Source organism: Candoia aspera, chromosome 15 (assembly GCF_035149785.1).
Source record: "Candoia aspera isolate rCanAsp1 chromosome 15, rCanAsp1.hap2, whole genome shotgun sequence".
Lineage (NCBI taxonomy): Eukaryota > Metazoa > Chordata > Lepidosauria > Squamata > Boidae > Candoia > Candoia aspera.
This window is the reverse complement of record NC_086167.1, coordinates 5,065,393-5,089,368: the sequence shown is the minus strand read 5'-3', so window position 1 is coordinate 5,089,368 and position 23,976 is coordinate 5,065,393. Positions and strand designations below refer to the sequence as shown.

Sequence of the window (23,976 nt, the reverse complement as noted above, 5' to 3'; positions counted from 1 at the left end):
GTTGCAGCCTGATACTACCATCGTTCAGATTCATTTTTTTTACAGACATTTCTAAAATTCTGTTTGCACTTTGTCATTATGGGGTACTGAGTGTAGATTAATGAGGAAAAAAATGAATTTGAACGATTGTAGTATCAGGCTGCAACATAACAAAATTGAAAAAAGGGAAGGGGGTCTGAATACTTTCTGCATGCACTGTATATGCCAACTGTTGGTATTCTCAGTTATTCATCTTTTCAACAAGCGTTATCTGTTCAGCTCCAGGTCTTTTCTATCATAAGGACTAGGAGCTTGGTTTTGTGTCTGGTGAACGCTCAAATTACTCCTTTCCCTCTTCCCCCCATAAATCCTATACTCATCACCTCCTCCCACACTTGAGGAAATTCAACATCTGATGTAGTGTCTAAATTTTGCGATGGATGTGAAATCCCTTGAACGCTCAACAGCCCTATTGACGCTGCTGCCATCACAGCTGGACAGTCTTATTTGTCTGTGTGGTGTGCCTCTGTTTTTAAGATTACAGGCCTGTAGAATCACAGGCAGGTTTTTTTTCCCCAGAAAAACAGCTACCACATTTGGCAAGGGTGATTTTTATTTTATTTTATTTTATTTTATTTTATTATTTTTATTTATTATTTATTATTTTTATAATGTCATGTGGGAAAGACCTGGGGAGACTGGACAAGGAGATGCTGCCAAAAGAACAGTCAGATAAGAGACAGCTTAGCCCACAGCTAGCTAGTGGGTGGGGCAAGAGGCTCAGGAGGGACCCTCCCTAGTTTCTCGGGCGGTAAAGGAGACGGGGGGAGAATTGTACCTTCAGACTTGCAAGATTCTGCCAATGTAGCTTTACGATAAAGTGGAATGAGCTCATCTGGTCGTATTTCTTCTCTTTGGAAGAGAGTAGGAAGACTTGATGTTGGCCTTGCAGGGCGAACCAGACAGGAAACACAACCAGATGAGCTAATTCTGCTTTATTGTAAAGCTACATTGACAGAATCTTGCAAGTCTGAAGGTACCAATCTCCCGCCATCTCCTTTATAGCCCAGGGAACTCGGGAGGGTCCCTTCTGAGCCACTTGCCCGTCCTATTATCTAGCTGTGGGCTTTGCCCTCTCTTCTCTGACCGTTCCCTGGGCAGCGTTTCTTCGCCCAGTCTCCCAAGGTCTTTCCCACATGCCATTACAAATTTTATTCTATTTTATTGTTTCGTTTTATTGTTTTATTTTTAGGTTCTACTTGATTAGGGATTAGCAACAGCTGGGTTGGTCGACGCCAACCTGCAGGGCTGATTTGGAGCTGGTGGCTTAGAACATGTGGGCTAGCTTTCTCATGTTGTATGTGAGCAAACTAACTTCTCACCCTTCCCTTTTCTGTATGTTGTCTCCTTCCTCCCCTTCCTGGCCTGCCTCCCTTCTTCTCTCTCCTCCTTTCCCTCCCTCCCTCCCTCCCTGCTGCTGCTGCTGCTGCTGCTGCTGCTGCTGTTCTTCTCTTCACCTTCCTGCTTCTGTTTCGAGATGGGGGAAGAATCCGAAGGGGTACGCTTCAGCTTTGCTTACTCGTTTTCAAGAACGGGCCTGGCGTTCAGTGAGCCGGCAGCCCCCAGACCCTCTCCCCTTCCGGCAAACGGGGCAGGGTGGGTGGGTGGGTGCATGATGGAGGTGCCCCCCCCCCAGCGAGGGCACATCCCTCTGCCTCCCCGTCAGGTGGAAACCCAGTTATTTGCAAGAAAAGCTGCTTCTTGGAACATCTGAAAAATAATTCCAAAACTCTGAAGGGTGCTTCCCTACCCTTCATTTTCCTTTCATTGCTTATCTAGATTTTGGCATCTTTTCTCCCTAGAGGAAACCTGGCAGATAGATTCAGGACAGAGAGCAGCATTTAATTTAGTTGACTTAGTTTGTGGAACTCCCTGCCACTAGATATATCCACTTTCCTGGATGGATGCCGAAGGGGATTGGCAGGGGGTTCTGCAGGGTGTGGTAAAAAAAGGTCAAGAGGCTGACTGCAGTGGTGCCATTGAAGCTCTGCCTGTTCTTTATGAGCATCAATGGACATAAAAAACAGGTGGAACTTCGGTTGTACTCTTGCGGCCACCATCTTAACTTTTTTTTAATCGTACCCTGTGGATACTCCTGGGATTAGGTAAATTTGCAGAAGAGTAGGACTGACAGCTTAAATTCCAAAGCCACTCACATGTTGTCACTGAATTATAATTTTAATGGGACAGAAAGAGGAGGTTATTCAGAAAATAGAAGAATAACTGTATGAACTGTAATTTGTTTAGAAAATCTATCTATGCGGTTGCTAGGAGTCAAAACCGACTTGATGGCGTATAATCAGTTGATCAACTTAGACAAAGTCAAATTGAGTTTTTGTGCTTTTCAGAAAATAGTCCCTAGTGTGCAGGTCAAAATGCAAATACAGCCATTACACACACCCACACACACACACAAACTTACCTTGTATGCCCTAATAGGATCTGCCTTCTCTGCAAATTCTGTGCAGAAGGCCTGAAAGTACAGCAGAACCGTTCCTTGTAACATCATCTCCTCTTTTTAAAAAAATAAACCTTGAAACCAAGTTTCCCTCTGCCGTCTTAGCCCATCGTGTCCTGTTCTGTGTCCTGGCACTTTGCCATGTCAGACGCTGACCTGAAAGTCTAGGACAGACCATTCATGTGAACTGGAGAACCTTTTAGTGTGTTGGAAGGGAGCTTTGACATGCTTAGGGACCTCCAGGTTGGGTGTGTCAAACCCTGAGCTTTCCATGGAAGTGTCATAGTCTGTCTCAGGAAGAGGTCTTCTCCCTGGCCGGCCTCTTCGAAGAGGCATTCCTCCCTACCGAAGGGAAGAAGACGACTCTAAAACTGAGCCCATCCACATCAGCCTTTAGCTAACGGGATTTGTAGTTAAGAAACCCTACCACAATAGAGGGGCGTGTGGCACATCTGCCTTCCCCATCATTGTGCAGTTGGGTGCATGTTGTGGTTGAGTTGCATGAGGCTACAAGCAGTGCTCCATCCATTCAGCACCCAAGGATCCTTTGCACCAAACAGGTCCCCAATTTCAGGCAGCCCGTGAAGGACCCTTTGGAGGACCCCCCCCCCAAAGTCCAGTGCTTGGAAATACCAGTCATTGCCTCTTCCCATCATAAAACACGCAGGCTCCAGTCACACAATGTGTGAAGGTGAGCTGTTTTTTCCTGTGGCTTCGTCCTTGCACAAACCCACCTCTTTGGGTTACTTTATGATGCAGGATTTGGGGCCGATCAGATATGGGGGGACGGGTTTGCTGACCCAGTGAAAGACGTTGGGGGATCCCGGTCTTTCTGCCAGTTGGAGGGACAAGATGCTTCCTTCCTGGGAATCCTGTGCGAGGGATCTCTTGCGCTCCCCGGTTTCCGGCTTCCTCTTCCCCGACTTTTTGCGATACCCTTTCCCCTGTTTGGGTTAGCATTGTGGCCTTGCAAGAACGCTGTCCCTTTCTTCTTCTGCAGATGGGAGCACCCAGTTTTGCCGCACCCAGTGTGGTCATCCCCTCAAACCTGGGGGGACCCCTCGGAGGGGGGCTGGGGGACCTCTTTGACCTGGCCGGAGGCGTGAGCAACCTGGCGGCCTCCCACGTCGCTCCCAAAACGGTGAGTCGCTTTGCTGTCTTTGGAGCCTCCAAAGCCGAAGATGACAGCACCTCTTTGAAGCCTCCACTCGCCAAAGGCTCATGGGGCAACTGGGTTTCTCTCAGCCGGACCTTGCCGTGGCCCAAGGTTGCTGCGGCTTCCTTCACCGTCCCTCCCCAGCCATAAAAGAGAATTTCTTGGCAGCAAGGGCAAGGCCCTTTCCCCAAATCCCGTCAAGGCAGGCCCTTCTCTTGGGTGTGAGAGTGTGTGCTGTGGTGGTTGAGAAAGGAGGGGTATCTCTGAAGGCAGACGGGGGTCCCATTCCTAGCCGATGAACAGGCTCTTAGTCCATCCTGCAAACAGCCCGAGAAAGAGCTTCAGAGGCCTGCCTTAATGAGCTCACCGAGAGGAAGGCTGGTGAGTTCGTATCTCGGGATCTCAAGATTCTGTGCTCTAGGCCCAAATTCTTGCTTTAGGACTCATGAAGGAAAGTTGCGTGGGTCCTGTCCCCTCGTTTGTGCTCTGGACTTCAGAATCCCAAGAGCTGCCGATGGTTTGCGTTCTAGAAGTCCTCTTTTGGCCTCAGCCTGCTCTCTCGTGGTCACTTAGCTGACCCTGCAGAGACCCTTGGCTGCCAAACCTTGAGGTGGTCCTCTCTGCTTTTAGGTGTGGCTCCCCGCAGTGAAAGCCAAGGGCTTGGAGATTTCAGGAACATTTAGTCGCCGGGGAGGTTCCCTTTCCATGGACCTCATGTTGTCCAACAAAGCCTTGCAGGTCATGTCGGACTTCGCCATCCAGTTCAACCGGAACAGGTAAACCTCCGCCCCACCTGCTTGGCAGCCTCTGATGATGATCTCCTTTGTCCTGAGTGCTTGGTTTGATGAAGCCAAACCCTCTAAGAAGTTGGCTGAAGAGGCTTATCTGGCAGGGTAGCCCACCCCAACCCCCAGAATCCCCAGCCAACCAGGTTAGAGAAGGCTTGGTCAAGACACTGCCCATCAAAGTGGATGTGGCTTCCAGCTGAGCTCCACCTTCTCAGTTTCAAGGTTCAGTCTCACCTTGTTAGATGTTCATTTTGTATTTAAGAATATGCTGCACTTTTCTGAAAGTGGGGCAAGGTTTTTCCCCAAACAAATTGTCTGGAAAATGGACAGGTTTGACTTCCTGGTCTAGCCTACTGTTTTATGATTTCCTGGTGGCCTCCTATCCAAGAGCTAACATTTTAGCCTGCTATGTAATGCAAACCTAGCCAATGGGTACTAATTCTGTGAATTAGTCTCTGCTAATGGAGCCCCAAATCTCAGTAGTTCTCACCCTTTTGTTTCCTGTTTTAATTGCCTGACTGAGGTCCGGATACTCTAGAGCAGGGTTTCCCAACCTTAGCAACTTTAAGATGTGAGGACTTCAACTCCCAGAATTCCCTAGTCAGGCTAGCTGGCTGGGGAATTCTGGGAGTTCAAGTCCACACATCTTAAAGTTGCTAAGGTTGGGAAGCCCTGCTCTAGACATTTCCAGGAATTGAAGTATTGTTGCTGGTTGGGGTCTGAAAAACAGAGCATCTGCTTTGGGGGCAATTGACAGCAACTCCTGGGGCAACTGGGAAAACTTGTCAGGAAATCAGTGCCAGGGTATGATTCATTCTAGAGTAGTTTTCTGTTGAAACTGTCACCCGTCAATGTACGGCTGCCTGTCTCTCTGGCCATTTCTCTCCAGCTTCGGTTTGGCCCCTGCTGCGCCCCTGCAAGTCCACACTCCTCTGGCCCCAAACCAGAATGTGGAGATCTCTCTTCCCCTCAACACTGTTGGCTCGGTCATGAAGATGGATCCCCTGAATAATCTCCAGGTGAGCCAAAGGGCATCAGAGGAGCAAGAGAGAATGGGGGTCTTGTAAGAGGCCAGGCAGCAGTGGTGTGGGGAAGGGCTGCAGCTCAACGGGGCTCAGGGTCAGTTCCCAGCCTCTTTGGGAATATCATCTTTTTGGAGCAGAGGTGGGTACAGCTAGCAGGGAGCCTGCCAAAGCAGGCTCTCTCAAAACACCTGGGTTCAGGATAAGGCCATTCTGTTGCAAAGCTTCCAGGACACAGGGCTGCTTGTTCCCTGAGATTTAAAATAATGGCATGCACACAGTTCTTTCCCAGGTCAAGGAGAAACGTTGAAGGAGGCTCTTCAGTCAATCTGGAGAAGCTAGAGCATGCAGCAGCATGAGCAGTAATGGGCTGTAATGGTATGTGGGAAAGAGAAAGACCTTGGGAGACAGGGCAAAGAGATGCTGCCTAGAGAATGGTCAGATAAGAGACAGCCTAGCCCACAGCTGGATAGTGGGTGGGGCAAGAGGCTCAGAAGGGACCCTCCCTAGTTTCTCAGGCTGTAAAGTCGATGCGGGGGAGAGAATTGTACTTTCAGACTTGCAAGATTCTGTCAATGTAGCTCTGCAATAAAGTAGAATTAACTCATCTGGTTGTGATTCCTGTCTGGTTTACCTCGCAAGGCTGACATCAATCTATCAAGTCTGAAAGTTTGATCCTCCATCGCCTGCAGTCTCCTGTGATTTGGTTTAATGGCTCCTGTTTTATTTTGTGGATTTTGTTATTAGAGTATTTTAGTCTGGACTGCTTTGGGGGCAGTTGACAGCAACTCCCAGGGTTGATTTAATATTTGGCTGTTTTTATGTCCTTCTTAGTTTTGTGCACCGCCCGAAGTCCACTGAAGCTGGGCGGCCAATAAATGTAAATAAGTTAAATAAATAAATCTCAACACTTTAGCATTATGGACAGGCATTGTCACCTCCTTCTTCCAGAACACTCTTGGACTTCCTAACTTAGCCTCAAGCCTGGAATTTTTGGATAATCTGTCATCCAAGTACTAACCAAACCTAGTTAAGATTTTTTGAGATTAATTTAAGTTGCCTAGGTGCTGCCAGAATTAATTCTACTATGCCAAGAATTCAGATTCATCTCTCTCCACTCCCCCAACTCCGTTTTCAGGTTAGTTCGTTATGGGAAGGTTAATGATAATTGCCAAACATCTGGAAAGCTTAAATTCATCTGTTTTCTTGCTGTTGTTTCCTTGGACACGGTCTGCCCCTTTCAAACAAATCGTCATAATCATGAGGACCAGGAACATTGTAAAGCACGTCCCGGCCCCACACTCACTTTGTGTGGTCTTGCAGAATGAAGGTGCATTGTTCCTTCCCCAGCTTGGTAGCTTCCAGATGTATCTGGGAACTGTAGTTCTAGCACCACTGAAAGGATGGAGGACATTTTGATGATGCGCAGTCCAACTCTGGCATTTTGATGGGCCTGAACCGGTCTCTCTTTTTCGCTTTCAGGTGGCAGTGAAAAATAACATCGATGTGTTCTACTTCAGCACTCTCTATCCTCTGTACATTCTCTTCGTGGAAGATGGGAAAATGGGTAGGTGGGCCTGGCCCGTAGAAGACTGGGCGGGTGGAAAGTTGTCCAAACCATGTTTTTTTCCCCCTTAAACTCTCAAGAAGAACATTTCCTTCCCCATGTTGCTGGAGCGCATCCATGAGCCTCAGCCTGCACGGCCAGAAGTTGGGAGTTGTTCTCATCCTCTTGTTGTTCTTTTGATTTTTACCTTACCTGGTTTTTTTTTTATAAAGACTTTGTTGAAGTTTCAAAGGAAGATTAAAATACAAAATTCAGGAAAGTTAGAGTACAGAATTAAAGGAAAAAGAAAAATTAATTGCAAGAACGGCAAGGAAATTAAGGTGATTTCTGATCTTCTCCAACACAGATATAAATACTTATTAAACTACCTTAATCTCTTACTCTTAATTAAACATTAGTTAACATTATTTCTATGAAAACAAACCAATCAATCATCAAAACCCAAAATCAAAACTTCGGGGTTTTTTTCAGTTACAAGCAGATATTCTAAAAGCGGTTTCCAGGTAGAAACAAATGCAGTCACAGTACCTTGCCTGTTTTTGTTGGTTTGGGTTTTTGAATTGCATTGTATTTTATTTTTACGTTATTTATTTTGTGGGGTGCGGTGGAGTATTATATTGTGAGCCGTTCAGAGTTGTTCAGAGTCAGGCAGTGCCTAAATCAATTAAATTAAATTAAATTAATGAGTGAAACGGTAGTCTTGTACATCTGGAGAATATCAGATGGTCTAGAGCAGTGTTTCTCAACTTGGCAACTTTAAGATGTGTGGACTTCAACTCCCAGAATTCCCCAGCCAGCATGGCTGGCTAGGGAATTCTGGGAGTTGAAGTCCACACTTCTTAAAGTTGCCAAGGTTGAGGAACGGTGGTCTAGAAGACCCTACTTTGCAGGGAGGACAGTGTCTGGCTAACATGTGGGCCTTGAGAAGCGTCTGTGCAAGAGTTCAGTCCCAAAGTCCCAGTTTCCCGGGTGCCCCAAATGCTGTGATGGGTCTCCTGGTCATTGCCATTGGCTTTAAATATGCAGGTCACTCTGTGGAGGGAATGAATGAATCCCGTGTGGTTCAGAGAGTCTCTGGCACAGAAGGCAGGGAGATCAGTCCAGCTGCAGGGTTTTCTGTTGTGTGAATCCAGGGTTGAGCTGCTGGATCAACCAGTGCTTCCCACCATTAGCCTGACTTCCTTTGACACCTTAGGAGAGCTTTCGGCGGCCTTTCTCAAGGGAGGACCACGAGGTTTTTGCCAAGACAGGATACCAGAATGAGAACCTGCAAGTTAGACGCGGTGTATTTTTGAACATTTCCTGAAGGGAGGGCAGGCTGGGAGGTGAAGCAAAGGGCCAGAATGCCATTAGTATGGACTGAATGTGCCAGCTTTTTCAACCCAGGCAGGTCCACAGATCAAGGTTTCTCAACCAGCGTTCCATGGACCCCTAGGGTTCTGCAAGAGGTCACCAGGGAAGTCATGATTTATTTAAAAAGTCATTCCAAATTCTGGCAACTTCACATGAAAGAATTTTCGTTCCTTGTTTTTAGCTTAGGAATACTGTTGATGCGTCTACACTGGCCTACCCATGAAACGAGTATCATAATTTTGTAACTTATGATCTATATTTGAACCTGAATGTGCAGGGGTTCCCCAAAGCCTGAGGAACATTTCAGGGGTTCCTCAAGGGTCAAAGAGTTGAGAAAGGCTGCTGTAGATAATGCGCTAGAACTTGGTCCTCAGGCACGAAGGAGGCTGGTATATATCCTGTTTTTCTTTTTTTTCTGGAGAGGGCAATGCTGTGGCACAGATATTTGTGGCACCAAATAGGTGTGATCTGCCCCTTCTTGCTTTCAACCCTCCTTCTCTTCCTGGCTAGAACGGCAGATGTTCCTGGCCACGTGGAAGGACATTCCCAACGAGAATGAAGCGCAGTTCCAGATTAAAGACTGTCCGCTCAGCGCAGGTGAGATGAGAAAAAGGCTGCGCCGAACCTCTCAAGCTGGAAACACCGGTCTTGAGTATGGATTGAACTTATGCTCAAAATGGGCTGCCCTGACCAGCCCTCCCAGATTGCTCTGAACGCCGTTTTGAATTGGAAACGTTTTCCGCCTGACGAGCGGGGAGCCCCCCGATCCAGCGATACTTTTGTTTAGGATGCTGTTAAAATTGTTGATAGTTCCTTCCAAAGAGAATCGTATATTTGCACAGATGGGCCTGCCCTCCAAATGATGCAGCTTGCATGTCTTGCCTTCTGCGATGATAGGGAACCTTCAGTGCGGTATCTGTTCCAGCTTGCCTTGGTGTTGAGGTTTTACCCTCAGCCTTCTGAAGCCTTTCCCATGCAATGCCTGTAACCATTCTCCAAACAATAAGCACTAGGGTTGTGTTTTTTTTTAAACCGGTAGGCTGGGAAGTTCGTCTTCCAGGCCTGTCTTCCCCCAGGGCCAGGAGTAGCTCTGCGGGGTTTTAAAATCTGGTTGGCTTTCTTTCTGGTTGGACAGATGCCGCAAGCAGCAAGCTGCAAGGTAATAACATTTTCACCATTGCGAAGAGGAACGTGGAAGGCCAGGACATGCTGTACCAGTCGCTCAAGCTCACCAACGGCATCTGGGTCCTGGCTGAGCTGAGGATCCAGCCCGGGAGTCTTAACTTCATGGTATGGCTTCTTCTCCTGGTCCAATTGGGTGCCAGTCCAGCACTCCTTGGAACTTTTTCCAGCTTTTTGCTCTAGATTGGTTTCTTTCATTCATTCAGTCAATCAACCAGTCAGTCAGTCAGTCAATCCATGAATTTATTCAATCAATCAGTCAGTCAGTCAATTCATGAATTCAGTCAGTCAGTCAGTCAGTCAATTCATGAATTTATTCAGTCAATCAGTCAGTCAATTCATGAATTTATTCAGTCAGTCAATTCATGAATTCAATCAATCAGTCAATTCATGAATTCATTCAGTCAGTCAGTCAGTCAGTCAATTCATGAATTTATTCAATCAATCAATCAGTCAGTTTGTACGACCACGCCCCCTCCAAGCTAGATACTCTGAATTGGGACATCAGTAAGTGCATAAAAATGAGCAGCTGCATTTAAAGCTCTGCTGCAAGTAGGGGTGTTTGCAGGGAGGGGGTCAAAAAAGTCAAGATGGTGGCCACAACCATATGCCATTTGGATATTTTGATCCCCTGCCTGCAGGTTTATAAGCAAAAGAGAAAAACAACACGAAAGTATTGGCTACGTGAGAATTTTGCGTATGCTAGCCCTCTCCAGCCTGCGTTTGCTGTCTAGAGAGGGCGGTAGCTTCCCTTTTACGGAAGGCACAGGATGCAACACATTCAGAGAGAGGAAGATGCTGCCATTGCAGAAGATATGCCACTTTGCAGAAGATTTGGAAATTAGCAGTTGCAGTTTGCCCAAGTTGCAAGAAGTTTGCCAGTCACTTTAGCACAGTGGCGAAGGGACCAGAGAAATCTGGATTCAGATGTCCACTGAGCTGACTGGGTGACTTAAGGCCAATCCTGGGCTTTCACTCCAAGTTACATCCTCAGGGATATTCCAAGGATAAAATTAGGGAAAGACCCATGTAAGCCACCTTGATCTCTCAGAGGAAAGGTGGGGAAGTGATAGATGCCCCTTTTTTTTGTATTTTAGCATTCATCTCATTTTATACTTTTGTATTCTATTTTATCTCATACTTTTATCTCACTCTTTGTCATGGGAAGTAGGAGTGACCTTGAGGGGCAGGAGGAAGAGACGGAACCAAGTCAACTTTCAGATAAAAGAAATTTGAGTCCGGGGCAGAAATGTAATTTGAGAAAGCATCTCAGGCTTGACCCTCCCTATTTGTCATGAAGATAAAGAGAGGGAGGGGAGAGGCACATTCAGATTTGCAAGTTTCTGTTGCTGTAACCTAGTAATAACTATTATTATTTATCTATTTATTTGAACTAATTAGCCACCAGCTCCAACGGACTCTTAATACCGAAAGTAGTATTAGCATTCATAACTTTGGTTTTCTAGTCTGGTCTACCTCGAAGGGCTGATATCAGTCTTGCAAGTGTTTATCGGCTTCCCTCTCTCCCTTTATCTTCGTGGGAACTAGGGAGGGTCAAGTCTGAGGTGCTTTCTCAAATTACAGCTTTGCTCCGGACTCAGATTTCTTTTATCTGACTGTTGTCTTGGTTGTGGCGCTTCCTCCTGTTCCTCGAGGTTGTTCCTACTTCCCATTGCACTCTTTTTATCTTTTATTTTACCTTACTCTATTTTATCTCATCTTAACTTCATTTTACCTTCTCTTATCCTGTTTTATTGAGGCTGACGTCCATCGTGACTTGATATGGTCAACTGACTAATCAGTAAGGCTGTACAATAGATGCCCTGAAAATAATGATTCTTGTTCCCCCTCCATCTCTGTCACAGTATGTGGGAACGACCTTGGGAGACAGGAGGAAGAGCCGCAGCCTAGACAACGGTCTGATAAACAAAATCTGAGTCCAAAGCAGGAAGGGTGGCTGAAGCATCTCAGAAGGAACCCTCCCTAGTTTTGGGGAGAGTAAAAGTAAAGGACAAGAGGGGTACTTTCAGACTTGCAAGATTCTGTTAATGTAACCTTACAGTGAAGATAGAGCTAGTACTCCTGGTTGGGCTAACATCGATCTTGCAAGCCTGAAAGTTGCTGCGCTCCTGGAGGTCATCCGGAAACAGCCGTACAGGGAACATCTGTCCTCCCCCCCTTCCCCCCAACATTGGTTTTAAGCAGCAAAGGTTCGCGTGACGTGGGAACGCGCGCAGAGTGAGCAGCAGGTCCAGGCTCTTTGTGCAAAGTCTTCACGACCCACAAATTGGGAGTGGGGGGAGGTTATAAAAGCCGTGGGCTGAAATAAAACCGATGGAAAAAGGCAGCGTGTTGGCAAAACGCTTTGGCAAGAGGGGCAGTGAAGAAATGTGGGGAATAGATAATAAATAAATAAGTAAAAGGTGAGCCCTTGTGGGAGGGGAAGAGACCCCAACGAGGGTGGTGTCTTGCCCCAGAAGCATCCAGCTATGCATCTAATGGGGAGGGGGGGATCTTGTCCGAAACCCACCTTCCCTCTTCTCCCCCTACCCAAACACCCTTCATATAACTGCAGTGAGATTTGGAAGTTTTTCTCCTCCTCTGCCCCCCCCCCCGAGAAAACCTGGTGGGTCTGAGTTCTGTGATTTTGTAGTTTCCTCCCCCCCCCCTCTGGATGATGATGTAATCTTATTTTTTCTTTTCCTTTTCCTTTTGTTTTCGTATTGTTCCCTTCTGTTCCGTTGCTGCCTGGCCACTGGCCCCTCCCACGGGCCTCCCCCCCTCAACTTACAGGATCTAGAGGTTAGCGCAACGTGTTTGCTTCTCTCTTCCCCAATGTTCAGCGGCCAGTGGTCGCTGCCTTGCAGCTCTCCCGGGGCCCCAACCTGGCTTTTAACACCCGTCTGCGGAAATGTCTTTCCTCTGCCTGGTGCAAGTTAAGAAACGACTGGGTTTGTCACTGGGAAGGGGGAAGGGATGGCAGGGTTGCAGACCACAGGAATTTAGAGGATACAGGTAGTCCTTGACTTATGACCATTCATTTAGTGACCGTTTGAAGTTATAACGGCACTGGAAAAAGCGACTTGTGACCAGTCCTTGCACTTACGACCACTGCAGCGTCCCTGCAGTTGCATGAGCAGAATAGAGGTGCTTGGCAACCGGCTTGCACTTAGAACAGCTGCAGCATTCCGGGGTCACGTGATCGCCATTTGCAACCTTCCCAGCTGGCTTCCGACAAGCAAAGTCAATGGAGGAAGCTGGATTTGCTTAAGGACGGCGGTGATTGGCTTATCAACCACAGTGATTCGCTTATCAACCATGGCAAAAAAGCGTAAAACTGGGCGTGAATCACCTAACGACTGCCTCACTTAGCAACAGGGGTTCCAGTCCCAATTGTGGTCATAAGTTGAGGACTACCTGTACCAGCTTCTTAACAGACCCATTCATTTCCTCTGGCTGTGCCAGCAATATAACCATCTTTCCCATTTCTAACCTGAGCTGCTGGTGTCACCTTGAACTAGAGCTGCACAGTGTTTAGAATGGCTTTCTTTGACCTGGTGCCCTCCAGATGTGCTAGACTACAAGTACCAACATCCCCAGCTAATAGGGTTGGGCTGGTACTGGAGAGACTAAGTTCAAAACCACCCAAAGCTGGAGATGGACACCCCCTGAGTCAGTTTTTAAGATGCTCACTAATCACAGTAAGCCAGTGTTTCTCAACCTTGGCCACTTTAAGATGTGTGGACTTCAACTCCCAGAATTCCCCAGCCAGCATGGCTGGCTGGGGAATTCTGGGAAGTCCACACATCTTAAAGTGGCCAGGGTTGAGAAACACTGCACTAAGGCTAAAAAGTCACCAAACCACTGAGAACCTTAGTGCCTTGGTCCCCATCTTCCCCAACCTGGTACCTTCCAAACTGGTGATTCCCAGAATTCCCTAGCCTGCATGGCCTTTGGAATTCTGGGAGTTGTTGCATAGTGATCTAGAGAGTGCCAAGCTGGGAAACCTCCTTTAAACCAGGGTTTAGAAAACATAATGGCATGGTGTAATGCAGGGTGGAAACCTACAGTAAATCCTAGGGTTGTGGTCACAAGGAATTCCTCGGAAGTAAGCTGAGATCTTCAAAAAATGGAATCAGTCGGAACTTGTTCGATAAAATACTTTTAAAGATCTCAATTAACTTGCATAATAAACACTGTTGGATTTAAGGTGAACTCTTTCTGCAGAGACAAATGTAGGATAGCTGGAGTTTAATGATAGGTAGTCCTTGATTTATGACCACAATTGGGACTAGAACTTCCATCGCTAAGCGAGGTGGTCATTAAGTGAGTCATGCCTGATTTTACGACCTTTTTTGCTGCGGCCGTTAAGTGAATCCCCATGGTTGTAAAGTGAGTCAAGTGGTTGTTAAGCAAATCTGGCTTCCCACATTGATTTTCCTCATCAGAACCTGGCTGGGAAGGTCACAAATGGCAATCACGTGACCCCTGGGCACTGCAACTGTTGTAAATACATGCCGATTGCCAAGTGCCAAGATGTTGATCACGTGACCGGGGGGGAGACACTGCGATGGTCGTAAGTGCAAGGACCAGTCGTAAGTCACTTTTTTCAGCGCTGTTGTTACTTTGAACGGTCGCTAAACGAATGGTCATAAGTCTAGGACTACCCCTATTTGCTTTAGGACTTCCTGCTACAAGTTTAAATTAGTTTTAAAACTCTGGCCTAGGGAAACCTATCTTTTTTTTTTTTCCCCTTTCGTATAAATGTGAGAACTTTTGCTTGGGCTCAAGGTGCAAGCATCGCGCTGCACAGAAAGGTTTCTCACAATGCCAGCATCCCAAGAGCAAAGTCAAAACAGTTAAAGCCCATTCCAAGCCCGTTGTCAGCGGCATGAACAACCAGCCTCTGGGTGGTTTCTGCTGGTGGGCAGAGGGGAGAGAGGAAGACCTCTTTTATCTGGGAAACACACTAGCCCTTTCTTCTCTTCTTCCCCCTAGGTGTGTGGACTTCAACTCCCATAATTCCCCTGCCAACCCTAGCCATCCCTGAGAATTCTGGGAGTTGAGGTCCCCCTCCTGGGGTTGGAAAAGGAAGGCATAAGAGATCATGGGCTGGAAAAACTGTAGACGGTTTGTTCACTGCTGCTGCTACCTTTTTGGTCTCTGCTCTGAATGGCTTGGCCGAATCTTTTAAACTTTTATTTTTTTCTGCCCCCCCCCCGCCTCCCCCTTCACATTTGGCCATCCCTTCCTCCAGCTTACTAACCCCGTCGCCTCCGAGGAACCCCTCGGCGGCTCGGATGGTCTTCATTCCCTTGTTCTTTCCTTGCAGCTGTCCCTGAAGTGTCGTGCCCCCGAGGTCGCCCAGCACATTTTCCAAGCGTATGAAACCATCCTGAAAAACTGAAGCCGCCCGTTTCTCCCTCCCAAGAGCGGTGGAGACGGATGGGGACCAAGCCGTGACAAAAAAAAAAAATGTGTTTTTTTCCTCTTCGGAAGATCATTTTTGGCAGGGATCGAGTGGCTGGCAATCTGGGCAGGCTTTGTGAGTGGCTGGAACTGCGTCCTCTGCGAAAGTTGTAGAACGAGGCAGTGGTGGGATGAAGGAGATCTGGCTCCATATCTGTGTGTGTGTGTGTGTGTGTGTGTGTGTGTGTAAAGGCCTGCCGTGTTTCTCTGCTCAGGGCATCTGTGTCCTTGAGAGCTCTTTGTGAATTGAAATCACAGGCTGCATGGGTGCTGCGCTGCAGCCGCACCAGGAAATATTCCCTGCATCTTTCGTCCTGGCAATCTTGCTATTCTCACCCGAATAAAGAAATCAGTGGCCCACCTCCAGAGAAGGAGTGTGGTTTCTGTTTTACTACTGAGCGCGAAAGGTCTGCTGGGTGGGGGGGCAGGTGGAGGACCCGAACTGGGTTAGTCTCTGTTAGCCGAGCGTCAGGAAGAGTCTGGTAGCACCTTTTCCAACGCACAAATTTTATTAAAAAGTAGAACCTTTGGTGAGCTACTTCATCAGACGTGCATGATGCTGCCAGACCCCTTCTGATCTTTTGCTAGGTGTAGAGAAAATTCATTGCTCTTAAATCCCGTTTTTCCCATGGTTTAGTGCAGCGTTCCTCAAGCTTGGCCACTTGAAGATGGGCAGACTTCAACTCCCAGAATTCCCAAGTAGTCCACGCTTAATGATCACAATTGGGACCAGAATTTCAGTTGCTGAGTGAAGTGGTCACTAAGCGAATCTGACCTGATTTTATGACCTTTTTACAGCGGTCATTAAGTGAATCATTGTGGGCGTTAAGTGAACCACATGCTTGTTAAGCAAATCACACAGTTCTCCCTTGATTTTGCTTGTCCGAAGCTGGCTGGAAAGGTTGAAAATGGTGATCATGTGACCATGTGACGCTGTGATGGTCATAAATGTGAACCGGTTGCCAAGTGCCCAAATTGTGATCATGTGACCATGGCAATGCTGCAGCAGTCATGAATGTGAGGACTGGCCATAAGTCATTTTTTAAGCACCATTGTAAGCCCGAAACATCACTAAGCAAATGGTTGTTAACCGAGGACTACCTGTATTTTTTGCAAAACATTCAGGGCAGTCCTGAACTAAATTAAAATTTAAAGAAGGATTGACATGAATGTGAAAAGCTCCCACAAAGTCTCCCTCTTCCAATCCTGACACCTTCTCAAGCTGCAGAGGCAGATGATCCACCCACCAGGGTGCTAATTAGACAAATCCCCCCAAGAGTGCAAAGAATCATTTTTAATAAATGTAGTGCCCCCCGCAAAATACGTTGCCCACCTCAGTTGCCCACTCCACAGTTAACATTTCCAGGCATTTGTTTCTCCACAGCACACAGAGTGGGGTTGATGTTCAGGTTCCGTTTAATGCAGAAGTTTTCCTTGCCATGTTGACCTGTTGTGCGCAAGCAGAGCGGCAGCCGGCCAGAGGTGTCTGCAGACCATGGTCCAGAAAGCCACGATGGCGCCCACAATGGTGCAATCAGAGTTTTGATCGCAGCCGCCCTCTTGAATGTTTTTGACCACAGCCTGTGGACATTCCTGCAGCTAACTGTGGTTTTTTGTTTGTTTGTTTGTTTGTTTTTCAACAGAAGTGGGAAGAACACAACATACATTACCAAGATGGAGAGGGCTGGAATTTTTGTTGGTTTTAGATTATTTCCTTCTTTTCTTCCTTCTTTTCTTCCTCTTTCTCTCTCCCCCCTCCACTTCCTCTTTTCTTCCTTCCTCCCTCCCTCCCTCGTCTTTCTCTCTCTCTCTTTCTCCCTCCCTCCCTCTCCTCCTTTCTTTCTCTTTCTCCCTTTCCTTCCTTCCTTCCTTCCTTCTTTCCTTCCTTCCTTCCTAAATTAACTCTCAAACATATGCAAAGATTCACACGCAAGCTTTGCATCTGTTTTCCCACCCAAAGCAACAACGAAGTTTCTCAGCAGATTGCTGTCCAAGTTCAGAGACATAATTTTTAGGGCTGCAAAAAACGTGTTGGCGACTGAAGTTCACCCACTTCTGGGTGGGTGTCCCACATGTGTGACTGTGGACTGTGTGTTCCCTCCCCTGCCCCCGGTCAGTATGGAGGGGTGCTTCGGTGATAAACTCCATTGCCCCCTGGAATTGCAGGCACAGAAGCAAAACCTCCAGTGAACACTGACAAGCATCCTCTTAAAATTGGGGATTTTGTTGTTTATTCGTTCAGTCACTTCCGACTCTTCGTGACTTCATGGGCCAGCCCACGCCAGAGCTTCCTGTCGGTCGTCAACTCCCCCAGCTCCCCCGGGGACGAGTCCGTCACCTCTAGAATATCATCCATCCACCTTGCAAAATCGGGGATACTCCAGGCAAAAAAGCTGAAGCAGCCCCATGTCTTGACCTCGCTTTCTGGCTGCAGTTCCCTTGTACCCCGCGCTTACCTATGGCTAACTTAACTGTTGTTTACTCAACCCAGTTTCCTAGGCTTGCAAGAAAGACCGAAATTAAGTACCCCGCTGCGGCCTTTTGAGCTAAGAAGGCAGGGGCAAATCACTTTTTGCTGCCAAGGGAACTGCGTAGAGGTGGCGGCACCCAGGCAGCTTTGGCTGATCTCAAAAAGGTAACCAGGGTTAGCTGTGGTTGATGCTTGGATGGGAGACCACTAGGAGATTCATCTGGGAAATGGAATGAACATCCCAGAAGGCAATTGCGAAGTATTGCTATATTGTAGCAAAAACAACATGGATGGGTGAACCTTGATTCATGGGAAGCTTCACCTAGCTGGGGTAAAAGGCAAACAGCTTCTGAAACAGGTGATACATTTCCTGACACTCTTTATTTTTCCACTCTTCCCCTAGAATTGATATTTGCCAAGCTAAACTTACAGCTGCCAGACAATGGCTAAAATTAAACAAGAGGCTGTTAAGTCATTATAAAGAAAATGGGACAAGGACACAGGCACTTGGAAGTTAAAAACTGGCAAAGATTCTCAATCGCAGGGCAGTCTACCTCCCACAGACAAAAGGGGTCTTCCTAACTTCCTGAGGAATACCACAAAGCCGCCTCATTGGTTGCAGAATGCAGCCTCCAATAATAACAATATTTTATTTATTATTAAATTTATGCACCGCACATCTCACTATAAAGGTAACTCTATATAATAGCATAATTCCAGCCAGCTCCTTTTGCTTCTAATTTGCACCAGCCTCCCCATCACTCTTGTCTCTCTCCTTGGGCTGCACCTTTTCCTTGGAACGTTTAAAATCTCCGTTTTGGCTCGCTGATTCAGCAAATGGTTTTCTCCTGACCGTGTCTTGAAAAGTCATCCGTGCTCTTTTACTGGCCCTGTTCCCCTCCCCTTGTTTTCTGGGCCCACCAAGTTTTCAAGCTGCCCCAAAGCTGCCTCCCTCCTCCCCGCAGGGGTCTGGAGGTGTGGGGACTCACTTGCCCACTGACCCAGTTGTGTTGCTGAGTGGGCTGCAGTGATTGGCACTGCAGCTCCACATTGGCTGCTGCTCATGGCAGAAGGCCAGCAGAAAGGCATTGATTTGGGCAGAGAGTCTTGCTTTTCCAGCCAGCTCCTTCCCCCCCTCCTCCTCTGCCTTGGTGATTTCTGTATACCCCTGCAGCTTACGAAGTAGCACCCAAACAGCAATTCCTACAGAGGCACAACAGGGACGCTCCTGGGCTGGTGTATTAGAGTGACGGCCTGGACAAGTCCCTGCCTTAGCCATGACACCGAACTGGCTCTTGCGTGAATACCTTAATTGAAGCTTTTGTCAGTCACCCTGTGTTCTTGGAGATTCAGTTTGGCCTCTCTGTCTTAGCCCGAAGAAGAAGGCAAGGGCAGACCACTTCTGAAAAATCTTGCCAAGAAAACTGCAGGGGCTTGCCCAGGCAGTCACATGGCCTCAAGACTAACTTGAAGGCACAGAGAAGAGAGCCGGTGTGGCATAGTAGCTAAAGGCACCAGGCTAGAAACCAGGAGATCATGATTTCTGGTCCTGCCTTGGGCCCAAAGCCAGCTGGGCGACCTTGGGCCAGTCTCTCAGCCCTGGGAAGAAGAATCTAGTTATTCTTAATGGCACTGCCAGGGCTGACCTAACAGGGGAGTTTACATTCTGGCACCCTAATGGGGCCAGTGTGGTTGATAATATTACGATTTCCCAGAACTTTGCACATCACATTGCTTACTTCTATCCTGGAGCTTGCCCTGATAGTGACCACTTTCCACTCATTGGTCTTTTTGATTCGTTAACATCTTATCTTGGATGGTGCAGTCCTTTCTCCAGTGGCTGGCCATTTCCCTGGCTTCCTAACGCTTTAAATTTTTGCAAGGATAGATTTTGGGAGAAATGTCTCCTAGCATGGAAAACAAAAATGGCCAGCAATAAGTCCCTTCTGTCTCCCCTAGCAATTTTTTAAATTGATTATGTGCCATCAAGTCATTTTCGACCACCTGGATAGATTTTCTCCATGATGATCTATCTAGCAATCAGGTAACCTTGAAAAGATTACCAAGAGAAATTGGGTAGAAATTCTCAAGCTCCCCTGAAAATAAAGAAGAAAAACAGAAGCCTTTTTCACAAGAGAAAAAAATCAGTTGTGCTTTTTTGGAGGGGGCAAGGCCAATTTCAGCATTAGTAAAAATCTTAGGAGGGGAAATTGAGGGAATTGAAGCTAGCATAAATTTGGGGAAAGAAGGGTGAAGGGAAAGGGGCTATCACAGGATATGGTATGTGCTATCCAGAGGAGGAAGAATTGAGAATTGCCAGACCAGCATCCTGGAGTTTGGAAGAGCAGATTTGGATCAACCCCCAGGGAAGAGAGGTACAGGTAGTCCTCGCTTAACAACTACAATTGGGACCTGAATTTTGGTTGCTAAGCAAAGCAGTCATTGAGTGAATCTGACCTGGTTTTATGACCTTTTTGTGGCAGCCATTAAGCGAATCACCGTGGGCATTAAGTGAACCACATGGTTGTTAAGCAAATCACATGGTTCCCCATTGGTTTTGCTTGCCAGCAGCTGGCTGGGAAGATCAAAAATGGTAATCACATGACCACATGATGCTGCAACGGTCATAAATGTGAACCAGTTGCCAAGCACCCAAATTGTGCTCATGTGACTGTGGGGATGCCGCAATGGTTGTAAGTGTGGGGACTGATTGTAAGTCATTTTTTCCAGCACTGTCGTAAGTCTGCTTAGCACTTGGCAACCAGTTCGCATTTATGACCGTTGCAGCATCAGATGATGACGTGATCGCCATTTTCAATCTTCCCAACCAGCTTCTGGCAAGCAAAATCAATGGGGAACAATGTGATTTGCTTAACAACCACGTCACTAAACAAACCATCACTAAATGAATGGTCTTTAAGGGAGGACTATCTGTAGATGCAATAGCTCAAAATCTTTAAAGCGCAAAATGTTCTGGAAGGATGGGAAATCCTACAAACCCAGATGCTGAAGGTGCAGTCACCAAGAATCCCCACAAGAACAGGAGAAATCTAAAGAGGACATTGCATTTAATGTTGGTTTCGTTCTTTTTTGTTTTTTTACCTTTAGTTCCTTTTTCACTTCTTGCACTTTTCTGTTTTTCTCTTCTTTTTATTTGTTTTTTCTAGAAAATAAAACCCTCTTAATAAATATAAGTTAAAAAAATAAAGAGGGCAGTGCAGTTCCACGCAGAGCTCTCTAAAAAACTGCAGAGGGAAAAGGGAGGTTGCAGGAAATGAAAGGAGGGGAACGCAGCCAAAGACGAATGCGAAGCCATCTCCGGAAACTGTAGGAACTCTGTCCAAAAGGATGAAGTTCAGAATGAGCTGAGGCTTGGGAGAGATCCTATATATATATATATATATATATATATTCGTTCAGTCGCTTCCGACTCTTCGTGACTTCATGGACCAGCCCACGCCAGAGCTTCCTGTCGGTCGTCATCACCCCCAGCTCCCCCAGGGACGAGTCCGTCACCTCTAGAATATCATCCATCCGCCTTGCCCTTGGTCGGCCCCTCTTCCTTCTGCCCTCCACTCTCCCTAGCATCAGCATCTTCTCCAGGGTGTCCTGTCTTCTCATTATGTGGCCAAAGTATTTCAGTTTTGCCTTGAATATCATTCCCTCAAGTGAGCAGTCCGGCTTTATTTCCTGGAGGATGGACTGGATTGATCTTCTTGCAGTCCAAGGCACTCTCAGAATTTTCCTCCAACAAGGATTCTTTGGGTACATTAGAAAGAAAAGGAAAGCCAAAGAGATCTGGTCTGTTGTGATGGTGGAAAGACACAACTTCTTAACTTCTATTTCGCATCTCGGAAGGACGCCATTGATGTCACCTAGTCGGGTAATGAAATGTCTGCAAGCAAACAACCAAGCTCAGAGAGCACCGAGGACTCCATCGGACGCCATTGTTATGCCACCTGGGGAAGGACAGGATAGACAAAAGATGCTGAAGCCCTAGAAAGGGTGCAGAGAAGAGCAACAGAGATGGTAAGGGCTCTGGGGCTAAATCCCATAAAGAGCGGCTAAAGGAACTGGGCATGTTTAGCTTAATGAAAAGAAGACTGAGGGGAGACACGATAGCAGTCTTCCCATACTCGAAGGGCTGCCACAGGGAAGAGGGCATCGACTTACCCTGGCACCTGAGGGTAGGACAAGAAGCCATGGGTGGAAGCTCCTCAGCGGGAGATCCAGCCTGGAAAAAAGGAGGAATTTCCTGACAGTGAGAACGCTTAAGCAGTGGAACAGCTGGCCTCCCGGAGTTGTCGGTGCGCCATCGCTGGAGGTTTTCAAGAAGAGATTAGACAACCCATTTGTCCGAGATGGTATGAGGATCCTGCCTTGGGCTTAGGCAGGGGGTTGGACTAGAAGACCTCCAAGGTCCCTTCCAACCCTATGATTCTATGACAAGGAGGGAGGAAGAGGAAGATCATTTCAATGCATTCAAGTCTCTGGGCCAGATGGATGGTTGATGTTCCCAGGGTAGGAACTCAAGGGCTCACCAAACCACCTTGACAATCTTGAAGGTTCCTGCGGGTCCGGTAAGGTTGCAAAAGACAGGAGGAAGACCAATGTGAAGAAGAAGGCGGTGGCAATTCACTTCTGTATTATTGCCCCCAGATAACAGAGGCATGGAATCTCCTGGGCTGGATTTGAGGGAGACGTTACCTTGAAGGAGACCATGAAATCCAGGTCCACGGAAAGGATCAACAAGCGTCATGTTCAGAATGGGTTGCCTTTCTGCACCTGCACAGCCCTGCTTTGTTTCAACAAATGTGTGCAGGAAAACACCCTTCTGGATTCACGGTACATAGCGCTTGCGTCAAAAGAGTCAGCAGCCTTTAGCTTTTTCTGCAGAAGGTACCAAAATATCCTAGGGCCAGACTGGAGCTCTGGCCGTTTCCTCCATTAATCCCCCAAAACAACCAGACAGACACGTAGGTCGATTTTTCTAACAGATTCCCATCTCAGAGTCATGTTGACTAGCAATTGACAAGGGTACGGCAATTTCATCTTTTCTGTGTGCATTTTTAATCCAGGGATACCAGACCTGGGTTGAAAACCTCTGGAGGATTTTAGGTGGCACCAAGAAGCCCAAGTTTTCTGCTTCTCTTTCAGGGGTGTCCCCAGGGAAGGAGTCAAAAAAGGCAAGATGGCAACTGCAACCATGTCCTCAAAGCCCCACCCTTTTTTTTACACACATTAAAAGGGGTGGGGCTTTGACTGCCTGGTTGTGGCTGCCATATATATATATATATATATATATATATATACACACACACATACATACATACACACACATACATACACACACATACATACACACATACACATACATACATACACACACATACACACACATGCATACACACATACACAAACACATACACACACACATACACACATACATACACATACATACACATACATACATACACATACATACATACATACATACACATACATACATACACACACACACACACACACAGTAGGTATGTATATAGTGTCTTTGTGTGTGTGTGTATAAATAAATAATCCCCTCCTTACAGACACCCCTGATCTCTTCTTTTTTTGGGCATCTAGTGGATAACTGGATTTTTTGCAGCCTAGCAAAAAATCTCAGTCCTGGCTGGATTCAGTCCTGCACAAAGAGTAATGAGAGCCATTCCTTTGGCAAGGAAGAGTGAAGCGGGGTTTTTTGTTTTGTTTTGTCTTGTGTTGGTTGTTTTTTTTTTTTTTGCTGCAACCAACGTTTTTTTCCTCTTGATGAGCTTTTGTGCCAAAAAGAGGGAAAGAGGCTGCCTGGGAGCACAGCAGCCCTTGTGCTATTCTCAGCCTGGGGCGATCAAGTGACTCCCAGAAGCAGCAATCAGACTTTTACCTCTGCTGCAGCAAAGGAGCCTTGCTTACCACTTGCGATCGCTCACAGCAATGCTTGGCGGAAGGACCAAGCTGGTCCTGGGGTTCATCATTGCTGATGGTTTCCCTCCACAATTAAAATAAAAGACACACAAACCTGGAGAAGGAAGCACAACTGCCCATTGCAGGCAGAAGGAAAGTCCACAGTGCTGTAACCACAACTTCCCATGGCTTTCTTGAGTCCTCCAGAGGTCATCCAAACCTCCCAGCTGGAAAGCTGGATTCTTCTCCGTGCTCTCTCGACAAGGAGTGCAACGCACATTGCTTTTGCTCAGAGGCTTTGCAGGACAAATTGTGGCATTTATCTTGGGATGCCTTGTCTTTATGCATTTGTTTGCATCTATTTAAAGAGCACCCGAGAGCCAGTTTGGTGTTGTGGTTAAGACACCAGGCTGGAAACCAGGAGACCCTGAGTTCTGGTTCCACCTTGGGCACGAGGCCAGCTGGGGGACCTTGGGCCAGTCACTCCGCTCAGCCCTAGGAAGGAGGCAATGGCAAACCACTTCCAAAT

At 47.0% G+C, this 23,976-nt stretch overlaps 2 protein-coding genes across 4 annotated transcripts in view; one reads left to right on the top strand and one right to left on the bottom strand.

Annotated features, from left to right (window-relative positions):
* AP1B1 (adaptor related protein complex 1 subunit beta 1) overlaps positions 1-15,394 on the top strand; it is a 43,150-nt gene extending 27,756 nt beyond the window's left edge. The window contains exons 15-22 of one of the 2 annotated variants that reach the window (XM_063315362.1): positions 1,517-1,537; positions 3,498-3,638; positions 4,284-4,429; positions 5,331-5,460; positions 6,946-7,030; positions 8,894-8,980; positions 9,519-9,673; positions 14,898-15,394. In XM_063315362.1, the coding sequence (XP_063171432.1) occupies positions 1,517-1,537; positions 3,498-3,638; positions 4,284-4,429; positions 5,331-5,460; positions 6,946-7,030; positions 8,894-8,980; positions 9,519-9,673; positions 14,898-14,972 (840 nt within the window). In that variant the 3' untranslated portion in view covers positions 14,973-15,394. The remainder of the gene's footprint in view (positions 1-1,516; positions 1,538-3,497; positions 3,639-4,283; positions 4,430-5,330; positions 5,461-6,945; positions 7,031-8,893; positions 8,981-9,518; positions 9,674-14,897) is intronic. The other variant, XM_063315363.1, reaches the window with a different exon arrangement.
* Positions 1-23,976, bottom strand: part of GAS2L1 (growth arrest specific 2 like 1) — a 338,981-nt gene that overhangs the window by 248,607 nt on the left and 66,398 nt on the right. The gene's annotated exons all lie outside the window — the stretch shown is intronic.